The 19214-nt window shown below is 40.3% G+C and overlaps 1 protein-coding gene, 1 long non-coding RNA gene and 1 pseudogene across 4 annotated transcripts; 1 reads left to right on the forward strand and 2 right to left on the reverse strand.

Annotated features, from left to right (window-relative positions):
• The first annotated feature begins 5660 nt into the window (after positions 1-5660).
• On the forward strand, positions 5661-6240 carry LOC125147858 (60S ribosomal protein L9-like; annotated as a pseudogene).
• A 5027-nt stretch (positions 6241-11267) lies between these two features.
• LOC125147859 (uncharacterized) lies at positions 11268-14277 on the reverse strand. 3 transcript variants are annotated; one of them, XR_007145331.1, is made up of 2 exons: positions 14267-14277; positions 11268-11482 (listed from the first exon to the last, which is right to left on the reverse strand). It is a non-coding gene; the product is annotated as an uncharacterized LOC125147859 (long non-coding RNA). The 3 variants fall into 3 exon arrangements; XR_007145329.1 differs by having other exon boundaries at positions 11268-11503; XR_007145328.1 differs by having other exon boundaries at positions 11268-11519.
• Positions 11515-12582, reverse strand: LOC125147848 (heterogeneous nuclear ribonucleoprotein A1-like). Its single transcript, XM_047825178.1, is given in 2 exon segments — positions 11515-12537; positions 12540-12582. Coding segments are annotated over 2 exon segments (969 nt in total). The 3' UTR covers positions 11515-11611.
• Positions 14278-19214: the final 4937 nt, after the last annotated feature.

Raw genomic sequence — 19214 nt, forward strand, 5'->3', positions numbered from 1 at the left:
AATAATAATTCCTACCTCAAAGGGTTATTGTGAAGTTAGATAAGTTAATGCATAGAAGCACTTATATCAATGCCCAACACATAGGGAGTAACATATGTTTGCTATTTTGTTGTCATTATTGTGTATATTCTATCTACCCTTTCTACCCATTGTGCTGAGTTAATTATCTACCTGTTGTACATTCTGAAAGCCAGGAAAAGACTGTGTTCCTTAAAATACTATTGCCCAAATATCGGTCCTCTATGCAGTGTGCTTGGTCAAAGTTGGCCTATTAGCTTCATATGTGTTTAACTTTTGATAGGTGGGGGCTAATCATAGAACAACTTTTGTTCTCTTAAAATAGACTTTAGGTTCTCTCTTCTCCTAAATCCCCTTCTTCCTTTTTTTAAAATTTTATTTCTAAGTAATCTCTACATTCACATGGGGCTTGATTCTACAACCCCAAGATCAAGAGTTGCATGCTCTACCGACTGAACCATCCAGTCACCCCTCCCCTTCTTAATCTGTAATAATATCCCAGCTTTCTCAGAAATGAGGGAGACGTCCAAAGATAAAGAAGACTGTTGACCTAGACCCCAGAAAAATGAACCTTTTCAGGATGTGTGAAAATGTGCATTCAATAGGAAATGGAGATTACAGGTAAGTTTTCTTCTTAATACTTTTACAGTTGATCCTTGAACAGTGCAGAGGTTAGGGGTGCCAACCCCCATGCAGTTGAAAATGTGCATATAACTTTTGACTCCCCAAGAACCTAACTGTTAATAGCCTACTATTGGCCAGAAGCCTTACTTATAATAGAAAGTCTATTAATACATACTTTGTATATTCTATGTATTATTACTGTACTCTCACAATAAAATAAGCAAGAGAAAAGAAAATGTGAAGAAAATTATAAGGGAGCCACAATACATTTACAGTATTGTACTGTATTTATTGAAAAAATTCCTGTGTAAGTGGACCCACACAGTTCTAGCCCACGTTGTTCAATGGTGAACTGTATTTTCTAAAACATGCCCAGTGAACATGGATGTTTTAAAATTTTGAGTAAATATGGTCTTTGATAAAAGAGAGAATAAAAAATCATGTTAAAATTTTGTTAAACAGCTAAAAGATCAACTAAAGGAGGACACAGCAGGGCAGATCAAAGGGGTGCAGGATAGATCTTGAAGCACGAGGGAGCACGAGAAGGAATACATGAGAAATGGGAATGAGAGGCAGGCTTCCCTCCAAACCTGAAGCCATTTGGAAGAGTAAAAAGACGACCAGGAGACCAGAAAAACTCTTAGCTGATCACTAAACAATGTTTGAGCACCTACTATATGTGAATCACTATGCTGGATATTGTAGGAGAGAGAGCTATGAACAAGACAGGGTCTCTGTCCTCCAATTGCATTAAAACATGCCCTTCAGAGGACACCAACTCTGTAGCAATTGTGTCACCCCCAGGGACAGAATCTTACAAGTACGATGCCAGTACTCTTCAAAGTATCCTCTGCTGACCAAGCAAATCAGGAATATCAGAGCTGACTAGGAAAATGGCAGATTCCCAGACCTCTCTATTCCTGATGAATCAGAGTGTCTGGGGCCCAGGGCCAAAGGCCCTGGCTTTTAATCAAGCACTTTGAGTGATTCTTATGCACAATTTAAAATGTTAGAACTCCCACTGCTTTGTAGTAGGTAACAAATGAATTATAAGAGAAATTGCTTTTGGCTGGAGGGTGGGGATAGATAGTTTCATGGAGGAAATTTTGAACCAGGGCTTTGGCTGGATTTTGCTACCTGTGGCAAAGGGGAGGCAGTGTTCCAAGAGCAATGACTGGCTTGGTCCAAGGCACTGAAGTGCATGGGGCGGGGGGGGGGGGGGGGGGCAGTGACTGTAGCCCAGAGAAGAACTGGCAGTTCTGAGGCTTCAGGCAGACTCACTTGCAGACCAACCAGGTGATGTGTTTTCCTTGTACACGGCTGTCCTGCCTTCTCTCAGGCTTTCTCTTCCATGCACAACCAGGATGACGTTTGAGAAGAATTTCACCATGGAAAGCTGGTTTTGCTTTGTGCCCACTTGTCACTGAGTGAAGTAAGCTCACCGGCTTTCTGCCTTCTGTCAAGTCAGCTGTTCTCTGAATTCAAGCAGAAGTATGAGAATTTGTTGCCACTCAGGCTGGAATGTTGCCATCCTTACCACTTGAGATACTGTGAGCTGGCTATATTTCCACATGGAAGACAGTGCACTCAATGCTACTGTCACCTAGGGTAGGTTAGGACAGTGCACTGAAACCAGGCCAGCACTTTGGCATGCCCAGATGGGTTTGCCATCTTGGGCAGCCTCTGGGGTGGATGAGTGTGGCAAGCAGCAGGAGATGAGTTGTTACTAAATAGCATAAATGCCTCCACCAACTGTTGAGTCTGCACGTGGGTTGGTACCTCCCTAACTTGACCCCCTGGAAGTTGTCAATCAACTGAACAACAAGCATTTAATGACTGATCCTGCTGTTGACTCAGCATTCCGTGCCTCCACCCCTTTCTTGATTCCTAGCTGATGCTATTTGAGGGTTATAAGGGATGAGACCTTGGTGCTCATCTCCCCATGAAGCCTGGGGCCCAGGCTCACCATTCTGCAACCTCACCACTACAGCCCTGCCTCCTTTCTGGCCCCCCACCATTGTGGTATAGCAGAAAAACATGATGAGCTGGGAGTACCATATGGACACAGCGCAACAGGCAGGGAGATGTGCTGCCAAGATGTCCCTCCCAGGAAGGACTTGTGGTCCCAGCCCTGGGAGTAGTGTCCACAGACAGTTGTCAGTCATCAGCCCTTTGGGGTCTCCCCCAGGGCCATGTCCACATCTAATGACTGACCAAGGCAGGTGTATACAAGCTTGGCCATTTGGCCCAGTGCTGGACAACACAGATGTGTTTCCCAGTCCTACTTCTGGTCCCTTCCTTCCACAGATGCTAATCCTAAAGGTATTCCCTAATAAACAGCCACAACCTTAATCCATTTCGCAGTCCACTTCCCAGAGAACCCTACTTCCAAGGCATGAATTTGAATTTCAACTAATTAGGAGCGCTGTAATCTTGAGGAAACAATAACTTATTTTCTGTTAGACTTAACTTCCATTTCTGAAAAATGGGAATAATGAATCATTTCTTCATTGGATCATTGTGAATTCACTTAATTTAATATGGTGCAGAGTAATTACTCATAAATATTAGATGTCATAATCTTGGGTGAGATATATAACGTCTATGAGTCTTAGATCCTTTATCTAAAAATGAGAGTAATACCACTTACACTCAGGATTTTGGTAAGGAATGTATGTCACAACGTGTGTGTGTGTATTAGGTACTCAACAGATGCCACCCTCCCCCAACCTCCTATCATTTTCCCTTTAAAATATCAAAAGTACCTTTATATAGTGAATTTTAAAAATAATTCATGTTTATTTTCTTTCCCTTTATTGGTTACCCTTTATCAGAGTATAGGGTGGTTGTATTTGGAGGAGGAAAACTGAATGCAAAGCAGAAAGGTGAGGCTAGGGCAGCCCTGGTTTTGTGTCTCTCTTCTCTTCCATCACAGTTCAAAGGCCAACTCTTCCAGGAAGCTCACCCTGACTGACTCAACACATTCTGCAAAGCCCACATACAAACTTTAACTCCCTTCTTCTTTCCACTTTTGTAATCCTTATTATGATATATTCCTTATTGTGATATATTATGTTAATATTGTCTCTGAAGTGGGGATGATATCTGTTTTTCAAAGGGAGTGCACTGTGCCGAATGCTGCTTAGTTCCCTGGGAGTGTTCTGGTTACTACACCAGTTCATAGTGATTGACTCTTACAGCAATGCTGAGTCCTCCTTGAAGCCTTGTGAGATGCTCCAGGAGTTCCTGCTGAATTGACAAGGAATATAAGAGCCAGATGGGGTCTTCTGAGGTGCTGTGGTCCCTCCTCTTAGTCATGAGGGAACTTTGTTTAGATCATCTCTCTTTAAATGATGACATTTTAAGGCTCATGTGAAATTTGGGTAGCCCCATCTTTATTGCATCTTCTCTGTTTTACAACTTGATACTCTTTTGTTTCTGCTTTAAAGCTTGTTCAGTTGTAGGAACATTGTCTTACACTGACGCCTACTGGGCAGGTGGGAAATAACGGGTAACTGCAGCTCTGGTGTCTAGAAACTGAAATTTTGTTTTCCTCATTGCATCGATCTTTAAGACGCATCTTTCTTACAACTATCCTAGTTTTGAGCTTCCATTTCCCACTTCTCCTACTAAATGTAAAGGTCCATATTAGATTTTAAGTTTCTTAGGTTATGATGATTTCATCCAGTTAAAATGTTAAAAGCCCAAAAATACCTTTAATCAATGTCATTCCATAGATATATTTACCATTTCATGATGAACAATAATCACACTCATTAGATGTGACCTTAATGTTGCAAGCATTGCAGCTGTGAAAAGCTGATGTCAAGTGGGACCAATGCAGAGTATGGACATTTTTCCTCCCAGATTCCCCATTGGTGGCAGCAGTGAGGCACCCTCTAATCTGGATCAAAACACTCCACATTTAAGGTACACAACAGATGAATATAGGGGAAGGGAAGGAAAAATAAGATAAAAACAGAGAGGGAGGCAAATGATAAGACTCTTAAATACAGAGAACAAACTCAGGGTTGCTGGCGGGGTGTTGGGTGGGGGGGGGATGGGCTAAATGGGTGATGGGCATTAAGGAGGGCACTTGTTGGGATGAACACTGGGTGTTATATGTAAGTGACGAATCACTAAATTCTACTCTTGAAACCATTATTAGACTATATGTTAACTAATTTAGATTTAAATAAAATTTAAAAAAATAAACAAACAAAAACAAAAGTGCTCCACGATGGCGGTAAGAACCATCCACGATGAATGTGGTAAATTCTTTCCTTCAAGGTTTCTCCAGGGATCAGGACCCCAGTAAAAATTCATCCAAGTGTTTCATCATCCTCATGTTACAAAACCACCTCTCTCCTGCTTTTATCTAAAAGTTTCTTTTGTTTGTTCTTCTAAGGTTTGCAAATGATTAATCAAATTCTACTCATAAACGCTTTACAGAATATACCAGTAGGTTATATTCTCATAATTATCTCCTTACCAACCCCTTTGTTGGTACAGAGTGAGCACTTAACTGGTATCAAATGTGGTATGACAAAGTAGTAAAGAGCTTTAGAATCAGGCTGTGGTGTTATACACACACACACACACACACACACACACACACACACACACACACAAATATATGATATAAAATATTTAAAAATATATATTAATTTTTTTAATGTTTATTTTTGAGACAGAGAGAGACAAAGCACGAGCAGGGGAGGGGCAGAGAGAGAGGGAGACACAGAATCTGAAGCAGGCTCCAGGTTTCAAGCTGTCAGCGCAGAGCCCAACGAACCATGATATCATGACCTGAGCTGAAGTCGGACGCTTAACCGACTTCAGGCACCCCAAAAATATATACATATTTTTAACTAGGCTCTATGCCCAGTGTGGGACTTGAACTCATGACCCTAAGATCAAGAGTCACGTGCTGTCCTGACTGAGCCACCCCCAAACCTTTTTCACTGTACTTTTTCTTTTGTTGATAATGTAATCACTTTGCCGCATCTACTGCGAGAATGAAGACTATTCTCGGCAATCAGACTGTCGACATTGCAGAAAATGTTGACATCACTCTAAAGGGATGCACTGTTACTGTGAAGGGCCCCAGAGGAACCCTGTGAAGGAACCTCAGTCACCTCAATGTAGAACTCAGTCTGCCTGGAGAGAAAAAGAAGAGGCTCTGCGCTGACAAATGGTGGGGAAATAGAAAAGAACTGGCTACTGTGTGCACCATCCATAGTCACGTACAGAGCATGATGAAGGCTGTTACCCTGGGCTTCCAGTACAAGATGGGGTCTGTGTATGCTGCTCACTCCCCCATCAGTGTTGTTCTTCAGGAATTGTTCTCTTGTTGAAATCTGAAATTCCTTCGGTGAAAAATATATTCATAGGGTTCAGATGAGGCCAGGTGTTGCTTGTTCAGTATCTTGAGCCCAGAAAGATGAGTTAATGCTTGAAGGGAATGGCATTGAACTTGAATGAAACCCAGTTGCTTGATTCAGGCATGCCACAACAGTTAAAAAGAAGGATATCAGAAAATTTGGGGATGGTATCTGTGTTTCTGAAAAAGGAACAGTTCAGCAGACTGATGAATAAGATCTAAGTTGTCCAGCTACAGAAACAGCAAGAAGGCAGATGATTTTTCAGACTTACTTGTGATATTTTGAAGATGCAATAAGGAGTGCCTGGGTGGCTCAGTCGGTGAAGTGACCGACTCTTAATTTTGGCTCAGGTCTTGGTCTCACGGTTGGTAAGTCTGAGCCCATTGCGTTCTACATTGACAGCATGGAGCTTGCTTGGGATTCTCTCTTTCCCTGTCTCTCTGCCCCCCCCCCCCCAAAATAGATAAACTTAAAAAAAGATACAATAAAAGCTGTATTAGTTTGGGGGAAAATAATATAATCATTAAAAGTACTTTCTAGTGAGTTCTGTAGTTTTTCTCGTGTTGTATGTATACGTGTGTGTGTATGTATATGTATGTATGTGTGTAAATATATGTGCATTTATACATGTAACAGACTATTATTCAGACTTAAAAATTAAGGAACTTCTGCCATTTTTGATGACAACATGGATAAACCTGGAGGGTATGATGCCAAATGAAATAAGCCAGTCAGAAAAAGACAAATACTGCATGGTATCACTTATATATGGGATTTCAAAAAAAAGACAAAGAAGTTAGACTCATGGAAGCAGAGAATAGAATAATGGTTTCCAGAAGCTTGGAGACTGGGGAAATGAGATATTGGTCAAAGGTTACCAACTTTCAGTTATAAGATGAATGACTTCTGAGGATCTACTGTATAGTATAGTGACTGTAGTTAATAATGCTGCATTGTATACTTGAAATTTGCTAAGATTTGCTAAGAGAGTAGATCTTAAGTGCTCTAAACACACACACATACAAAGTATAACTATGTGAGGGATGGTTGTGTTAATTAGCTTGACTGTGGCAAACATTTCACAACGTGTACATGTATCAGATCATCATGTTGTACACTATATATATATATATATATATATATATATATATATATATTATACTTCAGTAGAGCTGAAAAGGTGAAGAGAGGAAGACAGCATCCAGGTTCTAAGCCTGATAGCATTCATTAACACATGTCTGGGAACAAATAGATCCTGGTATCATCTGGGGTTTAGAGGAGCCCTTGAGAGATTGACACCAGGTATACTTGGAAGGTGCCTGGAGCAGAGGGGACATACAAGTTCAGAGAGAGGAGAGGGAATGGATTTGTGGCCCTGAGAGACAGATTTGGAGGCTCCTCCCCCTTCTTAACTGTGGATCTTGGGCAGTTACGTTGCTTCTCTTTGCTTCAGTTTCTTCATCTGTACATGGGGATAGCAATACCACTTTGTATAGTTCTTGTGATAAATTAATAACACAGTGCTTGCCACACAGTAGGTGCCAAATTGTTTCTACTTTGTTTCAAAAAGCACACCATTTGCTCTGGCCCTGTATACAGTCTGAATATCCTCTTAGTAACACTTCTTTCATGTGATAGATGCCATTTCTGGAAATCCTTAGGGCTCAAGCCTTCCTCTGTTCATGTTTTCTGGTTGTCACAAATGATCTCTGTCTTTCTCTCAAACTTCTCAGACACCCTTTGGCCCTCACATTGTTTGCTTCAGACTTTAAAAAATGGTCTCGGATTTATTTGTTTAACAAATATTTTGGGGGCTCCTACAATGTGCCAGCACTAGGGGTAGAGCAGTGAGTAAAACATGAAAATTCTTGTCCTTATAGAGCTTTTACTCCAGGAGAGGAGGATGGAAAGGCAAGTAGAGCATATGAGTTGTCAGGTGATCAAAAATTGCTAAGTAAAAAAAAAAAAAGGGCAAGAAAAGAGATAGGGACTTGTGTGTGTGTGTGTGTGTGTGTGTGTGTGTTGGGCGAGATGGGTTTTCATTGCTCATAGAACTATATGGGGGACAAGGAGCTCTGGGCTTCTTGTGCTGACAGAAAAAAAAGAGTTATAAGTATTCTGGGGTTGGTCTTGATTGTCTCGAGGAAGATAATGGTGTGAAATGGGAGGGTTGGGGAGTTGGTGTGTTGGGCTCTTGCCAGAAGTATTAACAGTCCCCTCTTGGTTCCTGCCAAAGGCAATGTGGAAGAGAATGTGGGGAGAACTTTCTTGATCTTATCTGGAGCTTGGAACCAGTTGGTGGGCTTCCCTTTTGATTCCCTCTGTCAGGCAGTGGGGATTTTGTAAATGTTGATTGACTTCTTGGGACTCAGTCACTGACAAGCATTTGAAGAGAGAGGGAGAGGGAGAGAGAGAGAAGAGAAGCAGAAGGAACCTCAGATGTTACCTTCAAGGAGCCTATCCTGTTCCTTTGGAACACAAGAGATTAGTAGAGAATCTGTTATAGTCCTTCAGAGGATGACTTCCTAGTCCTCTTCCTAGAGCAGCTATCCTAAGGTATGAAACCAAGAAATATTGGTAAGAAAATATTTAGCAAACATGGCAGAGTGGAGGGGGCATTGGCTGGGAGAGAATCTGTGTTCTCCTCTAGGCTGCCTGACTCTTGGGCTGCTGCACTACCCCTCCAAATCTGTTTCTTTTTTTTCTTCTCTATAATGAGGAGGCTGGCCTCTAACATCCATTACCAATACAGAATTCCATGACTGTAAGAAGAAGTTGGAATTTTATCTCTGTTGTTGGAGTTTTCAGTAGAAAATAGAGGGCTTTAGGGCATAGATAAGAGTTTTCATTTATTTTTTCTTTTCAGTTGATTTTGGAAGAAAGGGCCTCAGGAAAGGAAGAGTTGGCTTTTGTTTTTGCTTTAGAGGTAGATTACATTTCTTGGATCTTAGCCAAACATAACAGAGTGGATCTTTCAAAGAGTGAGAAAAATTTGTTTGGCAGAATTGCTGCCTTGATGAAGAAAGCTTTTCCACTCAGTTTTCTGGAGGAGGGAGAGAAAAATCCTGGGAAACCAACTTAAATGCCCCCATTGGGAAGATGCCTAGTCCCTCTACATTGAATTAGATGCTCTCTCCTCTGTTTTCACAGAAAAGTAAGGAACAAGTTGGAGCCAAGGGATAGCAGAAAGGAAAATGACCCCACAGAAGAGTGGCAGTGCATATAAGATGAACATTTAGGACGTGTGTGATTAATGAAGAAATAAATGAAAGAATGAAAGCAAGTTAAGACCAACCAATAGGTAAGAGAAAATGGGGAAATCAGAAAACTTGACTAAATGTGGTTTATGAGAATTTAGAAAAGGAGTTATCCCCAGGACCCAACATAGCTTCACCAAGGACTGGTCTTGCCAGTAATCTCACTGGTAGGTCTTCAGACTTGTAGGTTGGAGGATGGCTGTGGACAGAATCTATGTCAATTTCAGAAAAAATCAATTAAAGTCCCCCTTGTTTGTTTGTTTGTATTGCTTGAGATGGTGAAATGCAGACTCGATCATACTGTTAGGTTAATTTCAGCTGGTAGAAATAACTTTATTCAAATAGTGTTGATTATGCCATTTTTCTTCCTGGAATGAGGTATCAAGTTGGGCCTGACTATTCAACTTTTTTTTTTAATGATTTATTTTGAAATAATTATAAATTCACAAGAAGTTATAAAAAATGTATAGAAGCATGTATGTTTCATTCTGTTTCTTTCATTGATAACATTTTGTATAGCTATAGTATGGTATCACAACCAGAAAATTGGTGTTGGTACAATCCACAGAGTTTATTCATATTTTACCCAGTGTTACATGTGAGTGTCTTTGTGTGTGTGTCTGTGTGTATGTGTAGACTGTGCAACTTTATTACATGTATAATTACATGTATAAGTTAAATGTATAACATTTTCATACAGGTTTTTGAGCATAAGTTTTAATTTCTATGGGATATATGCCCAAGGATGCACCTGTTAGGCTATAGGATAATTATATGTTTAGTTTTAACAATTTAGCAAATTATGGGGAACCTGAGTGGTTCAGTCAGTTGAGTGTCCAACTCTTGATTTTGGTTTGGGTCATGATCTCATGGTTGTGGGATCAAGCCTCATGTTGGGATCCATGCTGAGTAGGGAGCCTGCTTGGGGTTCTCTCTCTTTCTCCCTTAGCCCCTCCCCTGCTCACATGAGCTCTCTCTCTAAAATAACTATAATAAAAAAAGCAATTTAACAAATTACTATCCAAAGTAGCTGTACCATTTTACATTCCCATCAGCAATGCAGGATTTAGTATTATTACTATTTTTAATTTTAGCCATTCTGATATGTGTATAATAATACCTCGCTGAGGGTTTTTTTTTTTTTTTTTGCTGAGGTTTTAATTTGCGTTTTCCTTTATTTTTTATTTTTTATTTTTTATTTTTATTTTTATTTTTTTTTGAGAGAGAGAGAGCGCGCGCGCGAGCGCCAGCATGAGCAGGGGAGGGGCAGAGAGAGAAGGGGACGGAGGATCCGAAGCAGGCTCCGTGCTGATAGGCTGACAGCAACTGCAAGCCGGATGTGGGGGATGTGGGGCTCGAACTCACAAACCGCGAGATCACGACCTGAGCCCAAGTCGGTCGCTCAACCGACTGAGCCACCCAGGCGCCCCTTAATTTGCATTTTCCTAATGGCTAAGATGTTGAACATCTTTTCACATGTGTATTTACTTCCTCTCTGTATATACTTTTCAGTTAGATTTTTGTTCATGTCTTTGTGCATTTTCTAATTGGATCGAATTGGATTATTTGTTTCTTATTGTTGAATTTTGGGACTTCTTTTTTTTTCAAGAGAATATTAAATCATTTATTGATTACACATGATAATGGACAATACACAAGCTTTGATCCCATCTATAATTTTATCTGATACCATAATTCAATTTAGATATATTGCATAGGATGTGCCAACAATCATATTAATAACCAAATAAACTCCAGGACTTTGCTTGGGTGACCCTTTTAATGCTGAACTCCAGGTCACAACACATTAACTATCAGTTCAACCACACCAACGTTTGTGGAGACAATGGCTTCTGTGCCCAAGCAGGTTGCAAATAAATTTCAAATGGAACCTGGCATCACCCTGATGGAATTCTAACTTCACACTGTTGGGGTAGTTTACCAAGATGGCTTCAGAGTAGACTAACTTTACACAGCACATTTTAAAAAAGACACATTTATTCAGCATCATGATCAGACTATTACATTTAGCAATCAACAGCATGGGTGCAAAAAAAAAAATCTACATTAAAACCCTTTGTTGGAATGCTTTACACTTTGCACAGAACAGAAACTAAAATAACCTGTTATACAATTAGTCATAAATACAGTCCTCGAGTTTTTTGCCCATACACATGAGTATTGTCTAACACATGTCTTCTTTGTAGCAGCTAGGCCCTGCTTCAAAGCCACTGTGCTTGGCTGAGTTCACAAATCTGTTGTAACCTGTAGCTTTCCTGTCACTTCTCTGGCTCTCCTCTCCTGCTAAGCTTTGTTTCCTGGCAGTAATTAAAACCTTCTGCCACCGCCATAGCTACTGCTGCTGCTGGAACCGCCATAGCCGCCTTGGTTTCGTGGTTTGACAAAGTATTGGCCTCCACCACCATAGGGGCCAGAGCTTCTGCCTCCAAAACTTCCTCCTTTCACGGGTCCAAAATTTGAAGATTGATTGTTGTAATTGCCAAAATCATTATAGCTTCCACCACCTCTAAAGTTGCTTCCATCATTACCAAATCCGTTATAGCCATCCCCACTGCCACTGTATCCACCACCACCTCGACTGCCACCAAAGCCACCTCGCCCACTGAAGTTTCCTCCACAGCCAAAGTTGTCATTCCCACCAAAACCACCTCCATGACCACCACCGAAGTTCCCAGAACCACTTCGACCTCTTTGGCTGGAAGAAGCACTAGCCATCTCTTGCTTAGATAAAGCTTTCCTTACTTCACAGTTGTGGCCATTCACAGTGTGGTATTTTTGAATGACAATCTTGTCTATAGAGTCATGGTCGTCAAATGTTACAAAGGCAAAGCCTCTCTTTTTGCCATTGCCTCGGTCTGTCATGATTTCAATCACTTCAGTTTCCCCATATTGTTCAAAATAATCTCTTAGATGATGTTCTTCAGTGTCTTCTTTAATGCCACCGACAAAAATCTTTTTCACAGTTAAGTGGGCACCAGGTCTTTGAGAATCTTCTCTCGAGACAGCCCTCTTTGGTTCTACAACTCTTCCATCCTCCTTGTGTGGCCTTGCATTCATGGCTGCATCCACCTCTTCCACAGTGGCATAGGTGACAAACCCAAAGCCTCTGGAGTGCTTGGTGTTTGGATCTCTCATTACCACACAGTCCGTAAGCGTTCCCCACTTACGGGGAAGCTCAAAATGGCTCCTCAGACTCTCATCGGTTGTTTCAAAGCTCAAACCTCCGATGAAAGCTTCCGCAGCTCTTCAGGCTCTTTGGGAGACTCTGACTTAGACATGACGGCAGTGGGAGGGGAGACTTTCACGATGCTTACTCAGCGACATCCACGGGTGGAAAGGAGTAATCTCGAGACTTCTTTATATATTCTAGAAACAAGTCCTTTATCAGACACCTGATTTGCAAATATTTTCTCCCAGTGTATAATTGATCTTTGTAATCCTCTTAACAGTGTCGTTTACAGAGCAGAAGTTTTACATTTTGATGAGGTGCAATTTATCAAGTTTTCCTTTAGTGGATCATGCTTTTGGTGTCAAATCTAAAATTTCTTCACCTAATCATGAAGATGTTCTCCCATTTAATTTGTAAAAGTTTTATCATTTTATGTTTTACATCGCTGTCCATAACCCACTATAGGTTAATATGTTCAACTTAAAATTTTTTTGTAATATTTATTTTTGAGAGAGAGAGAGAGAGAGAGAGAGAGAGAGAGAGTAGTGGGGGGGAGGGCAGAGAGAGAGGAAGACACAGAATTCAAAGCAGGCTCCAGGCTCTGAGCTGTCAGCACAGAGCCTGATGTGGGGCTCAAACACACAAGCAGTGAGATCATGACCTGAGCCAAAGTCGGATGCTCAGCTGACTAAGCCACCCAGGTGCCCAAATACATTCAACTTTTAAAGTCAAAGAGGTTGAAAATATGGTAGGTATGCAGGTGATACAAGCCCCCAAGATAAAATTTATAAGCATGCCATATCAGAGTTTAGTGTGATGGTTGAGAATGTGGGTTCTAGAGCCAAGCTGCTTGGTTTTAAATGCCTTCCCTACCTGGGAGCCCTAGGGAACTATGGTAAACTCTGTCTTAGTTTCTGCATCTGCAGAATGGGATTAATGAGAGTATTTGCCTTAGATGGTTGTTTTGAGAACTTACTGGGATAATACACGCAGAACACTTAGAACTATACTCCAAGAAATGCTGCCTATTATGCAAAATTTGGGTAGTTACAGGGAAGACAGGTCCAAGTAGGGAGCACATGTGAAAAAAAAATGTATAGACAAAAAAGTGGAGAGGTTAACTTAACTTACTTGCAATGTTTAACTTAAATATTTGTACAATTTTTGTTCATTGATATATGCTTATAAACATATGTCTTCATCCTGAAATAGCAAGGTTTGCACAGGATCAAAATAACAAGGAATTTAAATCCATTCAGTGAAAACAAGAGTCCCTTGTTTACAACTGTATAGATTCTCAAATGCATTTTTTTTTCATATTCTTGTTGACATTTTACAAAGCAAAGTCACTGTTTTAGATTATCAACTATGCGAAAATGGTCATGATTTCCATGAAAGTAAAATAGCCCAGCAGTAGGGTAAAAGGGCATCACCAGAGTTCATAGTTATAGCCTGATATGGGGGTCATGTAGATTCTCAGCCTCTCATAGTGGGGACTTCTGGGCCCCAGCCCTTGGTACCACTAACAGAATGCTGTTGGGGCATGGATCTTTCTTATGGTCTCTATCTTCACTGAAAATGAGGAAATGAGAGAGATGTTGATGTTGGAGGGTTGACTAGGTGGAGAAAGAGGTTCCTGGAAGTGAGAGGAAGAAGCTATTACAAATATTAGGCATTAAAAGAGAGAGGACAGAGGAAGTGAAGAGCTCCTGAGATTACTAGAAAGAGGTGGTCTTTCCTTGGACTGGTCATTACTTTGCCAGGAAGCAGCTGAGGGGCACTGGGCAATTCACCCACTGTCTCTGTGCCTGGGTTTCCTTTTCTGCCTCATCATGAAAAGAGTGTCTACCCCACACACTTCATGGGCTGTTATCCATTTACATGAAAGTTCTTTAAGCAAAACATAAATATATGACATTGTTTTATTTCATTGTGGACCAAATAGACATATATTTTTGTTCATTCTTGTTCTGGAGTCTCCCTCTCCTGCTCTCTCGGTCTTAGATTTTTTTGGTTCCCTTCTCACTCTAGCAGTCCTCCTACTCTAGCAGTGTCTCAGCAGTGTGCTGTGGCTGGCTTTACCAGAGATGCTCTTTTGTGTTAGTAACTGCTACACCATGTTTCTAGTTAGATCATTAAGCTCATTCTCCTCTCCTAACTCTGTAATGTAGGAAACCGACCCAGATTATTCACCCTATGCCTTGCTACTTCTCAGGTGTCTTTGTGCCTGAAAAAACACAGGCCCTAAGTCCACCCAAGGAAACAAGCTTGAATTTGTCTTAAAGAATAGATATATGAATATTAGTTTAACCAACATTATGAAATACAAATGTAGATTCACATTACTCACAGTTCTAGTGAAAACTGTGCATGTGCACATGTGGAATAGTTTGAAGAGAAGACAGTTTTTTTTTTAAGTACTGTAAATTTGTCTATTTTTGCAGAAAACAGGAGAGTATTTTTTAGGGCTTACTATTATGGGGGTTATGATCATCATTGCCTTCAATTTTTAACTATGTGTGTAATCAATGGAAGTATTTTTAGATACATTCACAGTTTTACACCAAAAATGGAAAGTTAAAGAATTAGTCCTTTGGGAGATATTTTGGAGGGAAAAATCTAGTGACCACAAAGTCCCTAAATTAAGTATGAAAACATGGGAGAAAATTTCTAATAGTGGGCCATATAAAGACCTTGGAATAATCTCAAGTTTTCTTAATTTAAATATTTACTTGTTATTCATATTTTATTCCCCATTGCAACCTCATCAAGTTTAAGAAATAGAGTCATGTGTGTATCAGAAGAGAAATATATATATGTTATTTTTTTCATGATTTGAGGAAGCACTAGGAAGACTGTCTTGTATCATTAGAAATCTACCATTAGAGAACTATTCTTGGGGGAGTACCAGCTCTCCAGGAGGGAGACATATTAAGGTGCTGTCAATCAAGGGGCCCCTGGGTGGCTCAGTTGGTTGAGCATCCAACTTTGGCTCAGGTCATGATCTCACAGCTTGTGAGTTCGAGCCCCGCATCAGGCTCTGTTCTGACAGCTCCGAGCCTGGAGCCTGCTTCGGATTCTGTGCCTCCCTCTCTCTCTCTGCCCCTAACCCACTCGCATGCTGTCTCTGTTCCTCTCAAAAATAAATAAACATTAAAAAAAATAAAAAGCTGCTGTCAATCAAGAACACATGTACAAGCCACATAGGATCATCACGAAACATAGGGTCTAAATTCAGATGGAGCTAGGATTTAATTTGGCTTTGGCACTTACTAGCTGTGAGATTCTGGGAAAACTATACTTACCTTCCCCGAGTTCCAATTTCTTCACCTATAAAGTGGGGTTAATAAAAATGAAAGACCCAATTTTAACGAGCTGATATATTTGAAGAATCCAATACAATCTTAGTTTAAACTAGGCTCTTAGTGCATGGCAATGATAATTATTAGTAATAGCAGCAATTTAGAATATTTAGTTCAGACTGGGGCTTGCTTAGCTTTGGGGGTACATGAAGACATTAAAGAGGTATACAGATTTAGATAATTTTAAGGGAGTCAATTTCCAGATTCTACGTTTCTGTACATAAACACTTTTTCTGTACTCATCTGCTTGCAAATACACCTGCCTCAGGTTGCTTCTCCTTTTCCATGTTTCCTTTTACAATTTCCCTTATTCTGCCTTTTAAGAAAGAGGCATATTTTTCATATCATACAATGGTACATTGCCACGGGTGAAGAAAGCTCTGGGATGCCAAGCAAAGGCAACTTAGTCTATAGGTATTTGAGAGCTTCCATTAATCAAAATGGAACCATGATCCAAACATAATAGGGCACCATGTCTTTCCCTGTCCTATGCTTATGCTTATCTCTGTTAAAGGCCAAGCGTAACTGTTATGGAGTGAATGTTTGTGTCCCCCTCCCCCCCAAAATTCATATGTTAACATTTTAACCCCCAATATGATGGTATTAGGAGACAAGGAATTCGGCAGATAATTAGGTCATGAGGATGGAGCCTTCGTGAATGGGATAAGTACCTTTGTAAGAAGGGATATGCAGGCTCCCTCTTTGCTCTCTGACAAGGAAAGGATGGGCATCTGCAAACAGGGAAGAGGGCCCAGCTCAGACACCAGATCTTCCATGATCTGGCCTTCCTGGCCTTCAGGACTGTGAGAAATTAATGCTTCTTGTATAAGCCACACAGTCTATGGTAATTTGGCAGAGCATCCTCAACTGGCTAAAACGATACCATAAACAGGTGTGCTGGCTGCTGACATATATTTAGATGTGTTGCTTTCAAGTATATTATGGATTAGGTGAGGGCTGGGTGGATAATGGCTTTTTTTTGGTCTTCACTACTGGCAAAGAAGATACTGTTCTTGAGGAAAGACTCCCTTGAGAATGGAGCAAAAAGAACATCTCTTGGAAATATTGACGATGGCAGCATGTTATTCACTCAAGTGACAAACTCATGGTAGGTTTCTGTACTTCAGCTATCTATCTATCTTGAAATGTTCAAGATTTATAAAAAGCATCCTGGGAAATGCCAATCTGCTATGAGCTGTACTCTCTGCAATTTTAACATCTCAGTAATGAGGATGGGTTCAGTGAATACTCTGATTTATCTGCATATTAGTCTCATCTCAATAGTATGATTTGCATGATTACAAGATGAAAAGACCCACAATTTCTTCCAACATACGAATGTTGTCTTTTATATTGAGAAACGTGTATTAGAGGCAAGTTAGTGTTTTGTATTTTCTTGAATATTTATTCAAATTAATAGGAAAAACATTTTCATTGATTTTTGCCAAAAGTTAACAAAATATGAACTCCATAATCATTTTTATGCAGTTACCAGTCTCCTGCTCGCTGTCACTCATCAACAACTTTTCTGCTTATTTATTAAATCCTACCATGTACTTATTAGGAATATTAGTTAGCTCTGACTGCCATAACAAAATGCCACAGACAGGATGGCTTAACCAACAGAAGTTTGTTTTTTCAGAGTGTCCTCACATGGTGAAGACAGAAAACTCTGGTGTCTTTTCCTTTTCTTATAAAGACACACATTGGATTAGTGCACCACCCTTATGACCTCATTTAGCCTTTATCACCTCCTCACAGGCCCTGTCTTCAGATACATTGGAGGTTAGGGCTTAAATACAGGAATACAGGGATGGGGGTGATGGGGAGGGGTATGTACACAATTCAATCCATAACATTAGGTTTAACTTAACAGGAATATAATTTTTTTAATGTTTATTTATTTTTGAAAGAGGGAGACGGAGTGAGAACAGGAGAGGGGCAGAGAGAGGGAGACAGAATCCAAAGCAGACTCCAGGCTCTGAGCTCTGAGCTGTCAGCACAGATCCTGATGCAGGGCTCGAACCCACGAACTGTGAGATCATGACCTGAACTGAAGTTGGATGCTCAACGGACTGAACCACCCAGGTGCCTCCTTTTATTTATTTATTTATTTATTTGTTTGTTTGTTTATTTATTTATTTATTTCCCTATGCAAGACTCACCAAGGCTCTCTTCTTGCTGGTGTGATAACCAGAAATGTTAAAAATATTTTTTAAATGTTTTATTTTATTTTTGAGAGAGAGAGAGATTGAGAGAGACAGAATGCAAGCAGGGGAGGGGCAGAGAGAGAGGGAGACACAGAATCGGAAGCAGGCTCCAGGCTCCAGGCTCCGAGCTGTTGGCATGGAGCCTGATGTGGGGCTCGAACTCACGAACCGTGAGATCATGACCTGAGCCAATGTCGGACGCTTAACAGACTGAGCTGTTGGCATGGAGCCTGATGTGGGGCTCGAACTCACGAACCGTGAGATCATGACCTGAGCCAATGTCGGACGCTTAACAGACTGAGCTACCCAGGCGCCCCCAGAAATATATTTTTTTAAATTTAAATTTATTTATTTATTTTGAGAGAGACAGAAACAGCATGAGAGGGGGCGGGGCAGAGAGAGAGAGGGAGAAAGATGCCCAAGCGGGCTGTGCACCATCAGTGCAGAGCCCAACGTGGGGCTTTAACTCACAAACTGTGACAGCATGACCTGAGGTGAAACCAAGAGTCGGAGGCTTAACCGGCTGAGACACCCAGGTGTCCCCAACCAAAAATATTTTAGATCAGGGGTTGGCCAGGTGCCTCCTTTAAAAAAAAATTGTTTTAAAATGTTTATTTATTTTTGAGAGACACAGAGTGCGAGTGGGGGAGAGGCAGAGAGAGGGTAACGTAACAGGAATATAATATAATATAATATAATATAATATAATATAATATAATATAATATATATATATAATATAATATAATATAATATGTTGCAGATTATAGTCTAAATAATGTACTCAACAATCCTTAGTGTACTTTTGTAAGCTTGTATTTATTAGTGACTGGGTCTTTTCCCTTCCTGTCAATTTACATAAAATATTTAAACTGTACTCTTAAAAGTAGACCACCTATTTAGGTTCAAAGGCAAGTCAAACTTTTCCCCAGATGCAAATCTAGTATAAAATGACCCAAGATTTAGAAAACCAGTTTGATTTAATTAGTATTAATGTCTCCCTTTCAGATGTTGATATACTGTGAAATTCTGCCTTTAATTATATAAACATCATTGACTTCCACCAACGTTGGGAAGAAATCATTAATGTACAAATATAAAATACCCTCCAGTGTCTGTGTCATTTCTTCCCATTAATTGCAACAGTTAGATAAAAATTTTCAAATATACA

The sequence above is a fragment of the Prionailurus viverrinus genome, chromosome A2 (assembly GCF_022837055.1).
Source record: "Prionailurus viverrinus isolate Anna chromosome A2, UM_Priviv_1.0, whole genome shotgun sequence".
Taxonomy (NCBI): Eukaryota; Metazoa; Chordata; class Mammalia; order Carnivora; family Felidae; genus Prionailurus; species Prionailurus viverrinus.